The sequence below is a fragment of the Dromiciops gliroides genome, chromosome 2 (genome assembly GCF_019393635.1).
Source record: "Dromiciops gliroides isolate mDroGli1 chromosome 2, mDroGli1.pri, whole genome shotgun sequence".
Lineage (NCBI taxonomy): Eukaryota > Metazoa > Chordata > Mammalia > Microbiotheria > Microbiotheriidae > Dromiciops > Dromiciops gliroides.
In genome coordinates this window covers 91846715-91860906 of record NC_057862.1, presented here as the reverse complement: position 1 = coordinate 91860906, position 14192 = coordinate 91846715, and the positions used below count along the sequence as shown (strand labels likewise).

The window sequence follows — 14192 nt, the reverse complement described above, 5'->3', positions numbered from 1 at the left end:
ATGAAAAACTCAACCAATAAATTGTACTCCAATAGACTATTATCACAGAACCAATTCAAGTCTACATCGTTCTCAACCCTTCACTCCCTTGTCCTGTTTGACCTACTCTGCTGATGGAGCAGGTTAATCCTCCAAATGGAGCATGCTGAGAGTACTGATGTAGGAGGCAAAAATGGGTTAATAAAAAAAACCTAAGACCCAAGCTTTAATTCAGATATTAGCTCTAAAAGGGAGTCAGACCTCAGTTAATGGATAACTTATGCTAGGTTCTCATACCCATAGTGATCAACATCCATAATGGATCAGAACAGGTCAGGTCAAAATAACAATAAAGGAAAAAGACAACCTATAGAAATTCTAATGAAAAATGATTCTATTTTGAAACTAGCCATGGGAATCAGAAGAGACATGCGCAGAAAAGGCCAAATTTGTCCCCAGATTCACCTTATGATGTGTAAACCCGCAAAACACACCTCCACTGAAAAAGGTACCTGCCTCAGGGGTTGGCTTAGGACCCCCAGGAACTCCAAATTAGGGTAAGCCCTCCCCTGTACCTCCCCAAGGTAGAGAATATTATAATGAGAAGGACAGGCCCTCCCCTGTACCTCCCCAGGGTGGAGATTATTATAATGAGACTGATAATCAATTTATCCATACTATAAATATAACTGTCTTTCCTTTCCTTATTTGAGAGATACCTTTCCAATATTCTGGTTCTCTCCCTGTGGTCACCCACAGCATTGCAATAAAACTTAGGAAACTGAGTCACTGAGTCTTGTAATTCTTTTGGGACGACTCACAATCAATTTGACCCCAAATTTCCATCCTACATCATTACCACTTTTCTCCACCCTCTCCCCCCAGCCCCCCTATGCCCACCAGGAGCTCGGACTCTAATAGATAAGCTTAGGCCTGGGACTAATAGCATTTTCTTCTTTGTGCTTCCTTTCCTGAGTGGAGGACTGAACCGAATGGGGGCCCATCTCTAGGAGTTGCGATCTTTATCTTGTTACTGGACCCAGATGGCTCTGATGAGAGAGTGAGGTAACTTTGCACAGCCCTGCTACATTTAAATCCATTCACTGCAAATGACCAGTTTTCAGGATGAGGTATCCAGACTGTCTGGTAACTTTGGGAGTTTGGGATTGGTTTGGAGGTTCCAGGTCCAATGAAAGGAAGAGTAGGATGGTATCAGGGAAAACTTCTGCGTTGGAGAAAAGGACCACCAACAAGAGAATTGGTTCAAGCCATATCTGCCAGAAGTGGTTTGGACAGTGCAATGCTGAGGTGAAATGTCAGATGTCTAATCAATTAACTGGCCTGCACACCGCTTATGTTCTAATGAAGTTCAATGATCAGACTCTCAGTAGATTGTAATAATAGCTAAGTTTTTGAATACTGGTTTACATTATTCCTATCAAATGCTTGCTTACGAGTGTCCTGTGTTAGCCATAGTTTTATGGGTAGGAATAAATTTTCTGTTTAGCTTCAAATAGAACCCAGAGTACCTTTTCCACTTTTTCCTTTTTGGCAGATGCCTCAGTCTGAGAACTATAAATAAAACCATTCCCTTCCAGGGCATTGGGTGGGGGTTTAATGAGCTAATGAGTGTAAGAGGAAGCACAACCTATCTCACTGGAAGCAAGCTTCCTTAGACTAATAGAGTGGGAACAGTACCTCCTGCACAGTGGTGGCCCAGTAATGAACCCTCAAAGTTATATAGAGATAATACAGACTAACCTGTCTCATCTTCTTTTACTCTCCTTTACTACAGGTCTTTAAGGAAGAGATGGCCTTTCTAGGCTAGGACTAAATTTAATCCTCTCCCATCTCCTCTTCTCGAAGTGATTATCTTATCTTCAATCTCTCCCTAGGTGGGGGTTGGCTTCTAGGCAGCAACTCTCAGGGTAGCAATTAGAAGCTCAGTGCTTTTATTCCTTTTCGCAGCTGCACTCCCTTCCCTCCCACAGGAGGGACCAGAATTTCTCTTAATCAAAAGCCTTCAAGACCTCCCCACTGATTATAAGAGGAGGAGGGAGGGAGGAGGAGGAGGAGGAAGGGAGGAAGGGAGGAAGGGAGGAAGGGAGGAAGGGAGGAGGGGAGAGGAGAGGAGGAGGAGGAGGAGGAAGGAGGAGGAGGAGGAGGAGGAGGAGGAGGAGGAGGAGGGAGGAGTGAGGAGGAGGAACCCCAGGAGGGTAGTAAAAGGGTTGAGGGGGAAGGAAGTAGAGTAGGAAGAGACAGTCTAGTCAGCAAACATTTACTTAGTGCCTAAAAGGTACCAGAGCACTCATATAAACCCTGGAGATAAAATAAAGACAAAACCCAAACCAGACCAAGGAGCTTTAAAAGAGGAAAGGACTTTGTGCAGCTCTGCCTCACTCATAGCCAATCATGTACAAGTCAATGACATCGCCCTTGTGATGTCATTGGTCTCTATTTTGAGAAGGAAGGATCAACAACAACAAGGTTCTGCATGAAGTCTACACAGAAAGAAGGACTTCCAGAGCAGGTGGTGTGAGTTAATTCTTGTCACACTTATTTCTTACACATGCCTTACTATAATTATGGTCTAAGCCTCCTCATGCATTCTGTGTGTATTTTGGGCAGGATAGTGAACTATGTTTTTAGGAGAATATTTTGTATTACTGTCTTTACCATGTTATCTGAGAATAGTAGTAACTGCCTCCTAGGGTGCCAACCTGCCCATTCAAGCTGAAACTGGGGAATGCCGCTATTTTTCTTTTCGTTTTCTTTCTTCATCATCTTTTTTTTTCCCCACAAAAAGCCTGGGGCAATTTACTTTTTGTCCTGAGCAGTTTTTCATTTTTGATTTCTTGAAATATAGCTCTGAAAAGACAGGCTTTTTAAAAGCCCATGGATATTTTAAGTGGAGCTACTTGACAGGACTTTAAACTTAAATCACTCTGGCTTTCATTGGAAAGGCCAATAACAGCCGCAACCCAAGCTCAGTGGCTCATTTGTTCAGTTTTGATGTTTTTAGAATGACTGTAAATAGCTATTGTTTGTGACAGTTAATTTTGTCTCATCTATTACCTAGCCCTTAGTCACTGAATGGGTGTGGCCTCAGACCAACTGAGCCCTGGGAAACACCTTAATTAGAAAGGCCAAGGTCACTTACTGCATCCTGGGCTTTTTTATTAGAGAATTATCCCCTGGGGAAGAAAAGCTTTTTAAGAAGTAAAATAGGTAATTCTTTTAAAATCTTTCTATGTGCTTATTAAAAAGTCTAGAAAAGCAGAATTTTATAAATTCTGTTTTGTAGCAGGGCCTTCCTTAAAAAAGAACAGGGAGGGGGCAGCTAGGTGGCACAGTGGATAAAGCACTGCCTTGGATTCAAGAGGACCTGAGTTTCAAATTCAACCTCAGACACTTGACACTTACTAGCTGTGTGACCCTGGGCAAGTCACTTAACCCTCATTAACCACCACCACCCCCAAAAAAAGAACAGGGAGGAAGACTACTAAAGTGTGTCTGTCTTAAAAAAAAAACACATGCAAAGTGTACTTTAAATGGGTGAACACAATTGGCAAATTAGATTAAAGAAAGTTTGATATGGTCACTAAACTATATACCTTTTTGTTGATAAAATACAGTACTGATTACAAATACATTAGTGTTGCAAATTCATTATTACAACTAGTAAACAGAATAATCTTAGGCAAAAGTGAGACCCCAGCCCCAAGACTGTGATAAATTTTAAATTTAATAGAGGGAAACTGGTACTGACCTCTAAATCTCCTAATGAAATAATGAGTAAGTAGTTTAAAAAAAAGAAGAAGAATTTCTTATTGTGAGAAGAATAGCAGAGAACCTTTAAGATACCATATCTGTGCCATTCCTGTGACGGCCTTGGCCTGAACAGGTAGATAAATACTCTTCCAACATGAAAGAGGCTATCTTTGAGAAGGAGAAGATAGGTGGTTCAGTGGATAAAGCACACAGCCCTGATTCAGGAGGACCTGAGTTCAAATCCGACCTCAAACACTTGACAGTGATTAGCTGTGTAACCTTGGACAAGTCTCTTGACCCTCATTGCCCCACAAAAAAAAAAAAAAAGTATTTATGGGGCAGCTAGGTTGGCGCAGTGGATAAAGCACCAGCCATGGATTCAGGAGGACCTGAGTTCAAATCCAGCCTCAGACACTTGACACTTACTAGCTGTGTGACCCTGGGCAAGTCCACTTAACCCTCATTGCCCCGCAAAAAAAGAGAGAGAGAGAGAGAGAGAGAGAGAGAGAGAGAGAGAGAGAGAGAGAGAGGTGGATGACTTCTCCAAGATCATCAATGAGACTAGCAGAGACCTTAAACTTTTCAGTCATGCTCAGTAAGTTGTATTTGGATTTACCTGACTGTCACTTAAAAAAACAATTTCCCAAAACCATAGACCTTAAAGAAATTGGGAATGAACTGTGCATTTATAAGCCCTAAGGAACCAAAAAAAGGGTGACTATTACAATAAATTGGTTTTGTGTAATAAAAACCTGTGGCTAAAGTGTAAAGGGACAAAGATTAAATCTATAGGCAATCTTGGATATGATTGTGAAAATAGACTAGAAGAATTAAGCAAGGTAGAAAAAAGGTAAAAGAAATATATTGGCTAAAGTAACAAGAAAGGTCCAGTTTTTTGTTTTTTTTTTTTTTTTTCTGGCGGGGCAATGGGGGTTAAGGTGACTTGCCCAGGGTCACACAGCTAGTAATTGTCAAGTGTCTGAGGCCGGATTTGAACTCAGTACTCCTGAAATCCAGTGCCAGTGCTTTTATCCATTGTGCCACCTAGCCGCCCCCAAGAAAGGTCCAGTTTTTAAAGAGTTTTTTATAAAATTAAAGAAAAGATGACAGTTTAAGCAAGTACAGATGAGAAAAGAATGGGTAGAGTTAAGAAAAAGTTGGAGTCTGCATTGAGACAGCATGAATGCCCGGCTTGAAAGAAAAGGGGTTCAAGGTTTTGAAAAAGAAGATTTGAGGAATGGTTTTGATCATACTTAAAAAAAAAAAAAAAAGAAAAGAAAAGAAAAAGGATTTGAGAAATTTTTTGAGAAATTCTTAAGGTACACTGGTACAGTTTAGTTAGAAAAATAAAAGAATTAATTTAGCCTTTGGGTGATTCAAAGAAATAAAGAAGCAGTTACTGGGGTTTGGGGGGTTGACTACATCATGAATTTTTTTTTTCATATGAGCCAACTATAAACAATGGACTTTTGTGGAAAATGAGGTTTAGTTATTGGCCACTAGCAATTATAAATCAAAAATTGATTGGTTGAAAATTTTTGTTTTGAAACTACATTGTAGGGGCAGCTTGGTGGTGCAGTGGATAGAGCACTGGCCTGGGATTCAGGAAGACCTGAGTTCAAATGCGACCTCAGACCCTTGACACTTACTATGGGTGTGACCCTGGGCAAGTCACTTAACCCCATTGCCTCACAAAAAAAAACAAACAAAACCCCGAAACTACATTGTATTATATCAGAGAATTTATTCAATCTTTTTCAATGTAAAGAGGATTATAAATAAAATCCCCATCTCCCAGGTTTGTTGGAGGAATTAAATAATTCTGAAGTGCTTAGCATAAATGAACAATGTAGAAATGTTGACTATTATTATTGGATTTAGAGTAAATTAATGTCAAAGTAAGTTAAGATTTTATATAACTGAATAGATATTCTTTAGAATATGGAAGAATATGAGACATATGATCAGAAATGTGAATTCTCTTTTAATTAGTAGAATATGTTATGGGGTTTGGACATAAACTGGCCAGCTAAAACTAAAGGACAGACACACCTTGAGAAGTAAGGGAGATAAGCCCATTAGGCATGGCTGCTGCCTGGTCAGTGCCAGTGGACAGAGATAACTCCAGAAATCAGAACAACCACTTCTACCCAACTTGCTCGCAACCCACCCCCAATAAGGGCTCAGGTGATCATCCCATCTACCCTTTATAAAAGTTTTGCATTTCTCCTGTTTTGAGGAGGATAGGTATCTCAGAGGAATGTCTTTCTGAACATCTCCCTTGAGAGAAGTCTTAAATTTCTCTCTCCATCAGTTTACTCTAGTGCCTAAACAAATATTTTATTCTAATTGGATTTTGTGTTCGAGAGGGTGTAATTCTTTAAAGGAGGAATACCTGAGGATACCCCCGCCCCAATTTCTCCTGTGACATACAATTAGAAACTTGATTTCTCTATCTCTCTCTCTTTTTTTTTTGTGGGTCAGTGAAGTGACTTGCCCAGGGTCACACAGCTTAGTACATTCAAGTGTCTGAGGCTGGATTTGAACTCAGGTCCTCCTGATTCCAGGGGCCAGTGCTTTCCTCCACTGCACCACCTAGCTGCCCCATGAATTCTCTTTTAGTTGGTAGAATAGTGTTTTAAAAAACATACTATTATGTGAAAATGTTTCTAAAATATTGCAAAATGATCTTATAGAGGTTACTTCCCTATTGAGTTAAGTGAATGTGATAATTCTTGAAAAAAAATCAAATAATGAAGTGCCTTTTGCCCTTAAATCCTTATTAGTTAATAGGAGGAAAACTCACAGAGGATAACTCCCAAACAGAGGTAATGATCTAAATTTGTAACTGTGCTTGGTAAAGTTACTTTTAAATGGACTAATCACGTCATGTGACTAAAGTAAGTTTAGTATCTTATGAATTGGACTGCTAAAAGATAGCAAGATAATTTTTTAAAAAACCTATAAGTATCCAATGGGTTATATTTCCTCTAAACCAGCTTCCTAAAGGGAAGGACTTCAATCTAACTTCTCTCAATGTAAATTAGCAAGTGGTTCAAGTAATAACTGAGAAATTAAAAACTAAGCATTCTAAAGTACTATAGAAAGCAAGCCTCTGGGGAAGCTAGGTGGTGCAGCGATAAATTACTGGCCTTGGATTCAGGAGGACCTGAGTTCAAATCCACCTCATACACTTGGCATTTACTAGCTGTGTGACCCTGGTCAAGTCACTTAAGCCTCATTGCCCCACAAAAACAAAAACAAAAACAAAAAAAACCAAACCCAAACAAGAAAGCAAGCCTCTGAAATTCTTTAATCTTTAAAAGAACTAGAAAAAAAGCTTGGCATGTAGTATGTGTTTTTAAAAATAACTACTATTGTGGGGCAGCTAGGGTGGCGCAGTGGATAGAGCACCGCCCTGGAGTCAGGAGTACCTGAGTTCAAATCCGGCCTCAGGACACTTAACACTTACTGCTGTGTGACCCTGGGCAAGTCACTTAACCCCCATTGCTCACTAAAAAAAAAAAAAATTAAAAAATAACTACTATTGCTATAGATATCAGTTTTAGGTGAGCATATTTTAATTTTATTAATATTATATCAAGTGGGGCAGCTAGGTGGCACAGTAGATAGAGCACTGGCCCTGGATTCGGAGGACCTGAGTTCAATCCAGCCTCAGACACTTAACACGTACTAGCTGTGTGACCCTGGGCAAGTCACTTAATCCCAATTGCCCAGCAAAAAAAAAAAAAAAAGTATATACAAGTAAAGGATTGACTATGAGTCTCCCTAACTTGTCATGTTCTCAGACATGGTAGAGAAAGCCAGAGAGGAGCTTGAGAATGGCAGTCAGCATGAGCAGGAGGAAAAGCTTCTCAAGGAGACCCAGAGAGAGTTCAGAAACCTACAAAGCAGACAGCCAAGAGCCAAGAGGGCTCCTGGCCTTTTCCCAGGGTTTCATCCTCCTTCCATAGAGGCAGGTCATTATACATTGATCAAAGCTGATTGGTTTAGCATCATTTGATTCTTGACTGACATATTTGGAGCTGGTCTACATTAAAATGAATTCCACAGATGGTATCAGAGAAGAGTACCAAAAGACCTTCACTGAAGCTGCTCAAGGCAAAGTCTAGGTGTGGTTTGATCCCATCAGTCCTATACTGAGCTAGACAAAAGAATAGGGTGAGATCTGAACTTTCTGGAGTTGGGGGAAGCAGGGAAGAAAGGGATTGAGAAACTGATCTCTGGGTCTTCCCAAGAATCCATTATTAATCATTATTTTCTCACTGGTAAACTCTCATGTAAATGAACTAATGTTAACTTTTAAATTGACTATAATTACTCCACATTGAATAACTCTTTACTGAGTTTTAGATGCCATTGGATGTGATTAAGTAAAATACCAAAAGAGAGAGGATGGATGATTTCCCCTTACATAATTTTAAAATGCATTCTATTGAACTGTTTTTCTCTTGTATTATACGATTTTTTTAAAAAGCTGCTAAGGCGTGTTATTTCCAATTTTGATCTCAATGCTGATAGATCATAAATGGTATCTGTTATAGAATATGACAAACACGTTTGAAAACTTTTCATATTTAATTATTTTTTTTGTTTTAAGTTAAGAAAAATAGCAATATTTATGTGGTTTTTGGTTTTTTTGTGGGACAATTTGGGTTAAGTGGACTTGCCCAGGGTCACTCAGCTAGTAAGGGTTAAGTGTCGGAGGTCGGATTTGAACTCAGGTACTCCTGAATCCAGGGCCGGTGCCTTATCCACTGTGCCATCTAGCTGCCCCCCAAATAGCAATAATTTAAAACAACTTACTGTTGAGAGAAAAGCATAGCAAAAGTCCTCCTGAAAGATCTTTGTCTATTAGTTCCTTGGATTTCTACTTGAGCTAAGTTACGAGATCTTATTAGCCTTGCTGACAGTATAGCTGTGAACCGACGTGCTACATTTTATGGAATGTTAACCAACAAAAAATATTACAAATCCATGGGACATGTCTTGGATTTATTCCAAGAGAAATGAACATGGATGTGGAACTCCTATACAGGTAAAAGGAGCTCAGAATCCAAACAGAACTTGCATATTTATGAAATTGCAACAAAGAAGGAGGAGGGGATGCTAACCCCTTCCCAAAGGGGAGTAGCATGGAAGGAATAAAAAAGCAGTAGGGGTAGGGAAAGGACTAATCCCCTCCTTCAGGGAAAGAGAAAGAAAAAAAGGAAAGGGGGGGGGGCAGCCAGGGTGGAGCAGTGGACAGAGCACTGGCCCTGGAGTCAGGAGGACCTAGGTTCAAATCTGACTTCAGACACCTAGCTGTGTGACCCTGGGCAAGTCACTTGACCCCAATTGCCTCACCAAAAATACAAAAAAACAAACAAAACAAAACAAAAAAAGAGGAAAAAAAAGGAAAAGGGGAACATAAGAAGTAGGATGGCAAAAGCAGCATTCTTTTCCCTTTGGGATTCTGCTAGACTAGGGGGATAGCTAGGTGGCTCAGTGGATAGAGCACTGGCCCTGGAGTGAGGAGGGACCTGAATTCAAATCCAGTCTCAGACACTTACTAGCTTTTTGACACTGGCAAGTCACTTAATCCCCATTGCTGACAACTCCTCCCCTCCCCCCTCCCCCCAAAAAAAGGGAAAAGGGAATTCCTAGACTATGAAGATATTTTGGATGGTCGGCTTATCTACAAGGGGTCCCAGCTGCACAGTTTCTTAGTCTGGTGCAGACTGATGGGTGCCTTTCTTGATTCCCAAGGACACAACTGGGGTGTCAAATGGGGTAGGGGTGGGGGGCCTTTGTCCTTGACAAAATTCAGTGCCTTCCTGCATACTTCAGGTGCAGTGTGTCTGGAAAATATGGCAACTCAAGAAGACAAGCTCGAGGGCCTGTTAACTTCACGCCCCGCATTGGCTAAAGGGGGATTCCTGGGAACACTGATGACCACAGAGGTGTGCACTTGGTAAAACATTACTGCGGGTACTACCTGGGAAGGGTATCCAAAGGCTAAGAGAAAGAAACATTTCAAGGATAAAAGGTTCAACAAACAGAAAGCACACAAGACATCTGGGCAATTTTCCATCTCTGGGAGTTTGGGGGTGATACAGGATAGTTCCAATTACAAAGTGAGATCAGAACCATTAACCAAGCACAAGAACTAGGACCTCTTTCAAGCCAAAGTAGAGAAATTTATAAGTCAAACTTTATGTAATAAGTGGGTTTCATCTAAGATCATTAGAAAATCATGGTATTATAGCTGTAATCATCAGTATGTATAAAGCTACATTTTTTTGAACCAACTATTCCCTTTCATGAAAAACTCCAGAATGTAGTGTTTGTGTTGCTTGTCCAGTTTATACAACATTCAACCAACTTACCTCTCCATTATTTCTTGTTGTAGTTGTTCCTTCAGCTTACTCAGTGGGTTAAAACTTTTCTAGAATTTATAACTGGTTTGGGTAAGTGTGTATTCTGAAGTCCACTTAAAGTGGTCAGATGTACTTCCTTTCCTTTATCCCATCTACAAAGCAGATCAAAAAGGGGAGTTTTAAAACCTGTTATGTAATTTAAATATACTTTAGTACATATGTAGAGGTGGTGAATGTGCCTCCAACAAACTAGTATTAAATGCAAGAAAACTTTATCTGTTAATGAATACTGTAGGTATTTGGACCAACACTGGTTAATGATTATTGTCACATTAAACAGTAATTATATCCTACTACATATGATTAATGAAGTTTTGCTATGAAAATGAAGTTAATGAAGTTAAGGCAGAATCTTGTAGAACTTTAATTTGATATATTTCTGTTTTGATTGCATGTGTGTGTCTGACCTCTGGGAGTGGCATCTGTGAACTCACACACTGGATATCTGTCCCTGGGGAATAGTGGGGGGAGGGTAACCTTAGGAAGACTAAGGTAAGGATCCCCTTGACTCAGTTTCCTATAAGTCATTTTCCCTCCTTAGTTCTGAGCCTGACTGGGACATTTTGTCCATACAGTTTGCTGCCTATGACTCATACCTGACATCAAAGAGAATATATTAATAAATAATAATTAATTAACATTAATAAATATTACTATATTAATACTATCATATCCCTTCCCTTTTTCCTCACATAGCAAATTCTATTGGTAAGGCAAATGTACAATGATGACTTTTTTTTCATTATAATAAACATAAGAGATAAGCCCTATAGGTTATATTATTCTTTGACTGAATAATATATGCTAATATAGTACTACTAAAGTAAGGAATCATTTTAAATTGTCCCTTTGAGATTACAAATAATAGACACCATGAAATCTTACCGTTTGAATGGGGTAGTTTATGAGAGATTGATATTATAACATTGTTTCATTGTATTAATGTAATATCCTCATTAGTGGGGGAAATTGGTGGGAATGTGATGCATAGTTTTCAAAATTAAATTAAGAATTTTATATGTAAAATTGCATTGATAATTGTGAGAGGGTCAAAGTATTTTCTTACTTAGGCATCTATCTGATTATTTAAGAGAAAGATTCATTTTTCCAGTTCAAGGCCCTCATTTTTTTTTTTTTTTGCAGGGCATGGGGTTAAGTGACTTGCCCAGGGTCAGCCAGCTAGTAAGTGTCAAGTGTCTGAGGGCGATTGAACTCAGGTACTCCTGACTCCAGGACTAGCACTTTATCCACTGTGCCACCTAGCTGCCCCAAGCCCTCATAATTTAACAATTTAAATTACTGCTGACATTTCAGGTGAATTATGTGTTCTTACTTTGATGTTCTTAACTGTCTACCTTTTTTTTTTAGTGAGGCAATTGGGGTTAGTGACTTGCCCAGGGGTCACATAGCTAGTAAGTGTTAAGTGTCTGAGGGCGGATTTGAACTCAGGTCCTCCTGACTCCAGGGCTGGTGCTCTATTCACGGTGCCACCTAGCTGCCCCCCCTAACTGTCCTATTAATGAAATCAGAACATAAGGCCTGAGCTAGGACATTATATTAAATGATATTGAATTTTTCTTAGGGTCTTTCTTACATGCTCTAGGAATCTGAGAAGAAGATCTGGAAGGAAGAAGCCCCTTCAGAGCCATTCTGAGAACCTGGCTTGTTCCAGAAATGTATATTTATTGCTTCTTATATTCAAGATTTCCAAAGCCAACTGAATAGAACTCCACAGCATGGGGGCTGAAGTACAGACTGGACTTTTGGACTTTTACATTAAGAATTTCCAACAAGGGGGCAGCTAGGTGGTGCATGGGATAGAGCACCAGCCCTGGAGTCAGGAGGAACCTGAGTTCAAATCGCCCTCAGACACTTAACACTTACTAGCTATGTGACCCTGGGCAAATCACTTAACCCCAATTGCCTCACCAAAAAAAAAAAACAAAAACAAAAAAGAAACGATGCACCCTAGTAACAAGAATATGCTGATTTTATATGGTTTCTAACCTTTTTTCTTCTTTTGTGCTCATGCTTTCTGCAATATAGTTTAGGTCTTCAGGTAAGGTGATTCAAAGGAGAATCAAAGGGGAAATTGTGAAATGTTTTTCAAATTTTTTGGGGGGGGGCAATGAGGGTTAAGTGACTTGCCCAGGGTCACACAGCTAGTAAATGTCAAGTGTCTGAGGTTGGATTTGAACTCAGGTCCTCCTCAATCTAGGGGCCAGTGCTTATCCATTGTGCCACCTAGCTGCTCCCTTTCAATTATTTTAATCACATTCTTTAATTACATAGATGATTAGTAGTAGGTCAGGAAGTGTGTGAGATTCTATGCAGGCTGATAGGATGGTGGCTCTAGCTTAAGCCTGACTGTTAGCTAACTTCTCTTTTTACCCAGCTCTTGCAGAGCTCAGCTAACAGGCTGAGTTCCTCATTTCTACTAAAAGCAAAGCTGTAGCTTATAGGTCATAGGCACTAACGTACGGTCACCAGTGGCTGGAAAATCTCCGCACCCTGAGTGTTACTCACCTGTCAAAGCTCCCCATGCCTGTGGAAGTTCCTTTGTTCTTGACCTCCATAAGAAACCCCCCCAAGTCCCCCAACCAATCAGCTTCATTTCCGATGTTTCTCATTTAAGCCTGTAAATTCTTTGGGGTCATTAATCACTGAGGGGTTTTTGGGCATTGATTTATTTGGCAATTGAGTGCCTGTCACTAAATCAGTACGCTTGAAGTTTTTGTGCCGTGTTTTCTTTATTTCAGATATATAATTTAACAGAGGGGAAGGGGAAGAAGAACGGAGACCAGAAGTGTAAAGGGATAGAGGAAAAGGTATAGGGAGAAGGGGAGAAGGGGGAGGAGGGAAGGGAGGAGCAAGAGAAGACGGGAGGGAATCAGGTTGGAGGAAGGAGACAGGAAGGGGAAAGGACAAGGAGAGAGCGATGGGGAAGAGCAGAGGGGAAGGATGGAGGAAGGAGAGAGTGGAGGAAAGGAAAAGGAAAGCTAGGAGGAAGAAGGAGTCAGAGAGGGAGTGAGGAGGAAAGGAGAAAGCAGAGGAGAAGGGAAAGAGAGGAAAGAACAGCAGGAGAGTGGAGGAAGAGAGGGAGGGAGGGAGGAGGAGGAAGAAGTGGGAAGGGAAAGAGGAGGGGGGAGGAGGAGTCAGGGAGGGGGGAGGGGAAAGAAGGAGGGGAGGAAGAAGAGGAGAAGGGGAGGGCAGGAGAATGGAGAGGAGGGGAGGAGAGAAGGGTAAGTGGAAAAGGGAGGAAGAGAGGAAGGGGTAGGGAGGGGAGAGAGGAGGGGAGGAAGGGAGGGGGAAGGAGGAGAAGGGCGGGGGCGGGGCCCTCGGCGGGGCGGGGCTCCGACTCTGCGGGCGGAGGCGGCGGGGAAACATGGCCGCGGCGGAGGCGGCGGAGACTCAGCTGATGCTGGGAGTGGGTCTGATCGGTGAGCGCCGCGCGACCCGCCCGCAGCGGGCCCCGCACCCCTCTCCTCCCCTTCTCCTCCCCAGGGTCCCCGATCCCCCTGCCCTCCTAGCGAGGGTGCCCTGGGGGAGGAAGCCCCCGCCCCCCCGCCCCTCTCCAGGGAACCCCCCTGCACCCCCCGAGGCCTGGTGTTCTACCCTCCCCCTCCTTCCCTTTCCCCCTCTCCCCCCGCCGGCTCTGTCCCTCTGCTGCCCTTTCCCCCGCGGTGAGGGACCCGTGCGAGAGGAATTGGGCATTTGGAAGGACCTGGGTCCTTTAAGTGCTTTGAGATCGCTGGGCCTTGTGTCTGTCTTCAGGGGAGGTGGTCACATCCAGCAAAGATTTAATTAGGAGGAATTTGTGTCATTGGTTGGGAAGGGCCCCCTCCCCCCTTTCATCTGAGGTCTGTGCCCGGACTTAGATTGAATGAATGTGTTTTTCTGCGCCTGCAGTCACTGGTCATTTCTCTTCCTTAGTATTTAGAATGCTAAAGCCTTCCTCTTCCCCTCCTTCCCCATCTCCCCCCACCCCCACCCTTGCTCAAA

At 41.7% G+C, this 14192-nt stretch overlaps 1 protein-coding gene across 4 annotated transcripts in view; it reads left to right on the top strand.

Annotated features, from left to right (window-relative positions):
- Nucleotides 1-13550: 13550 nt before the first annotated feature.
- DENND10 (DENN domain containing 10) overlaps nt 13551-14192 on the top strand; it is a 32097-nt gene continuing 31455 nt past the window's right edge. For 3 of the 4 annotated variants that reach the window (XM_043989578.1, XM_043989579.1, XM_043989577.1), the window contains exon 1: nt 13551-13630. In XM_043989578.1, the coding sequence (XP_043845513.1) occupies nt 13576-13630 (55 nt within the window). In that variant the 5' untranslated portion in view covers nt 13551-13575. The remainder of the gene's footprint in view (nt 13631-14192) is intronic. The other variant, XM_043989580.1, reaches the window with a different exon arrangement.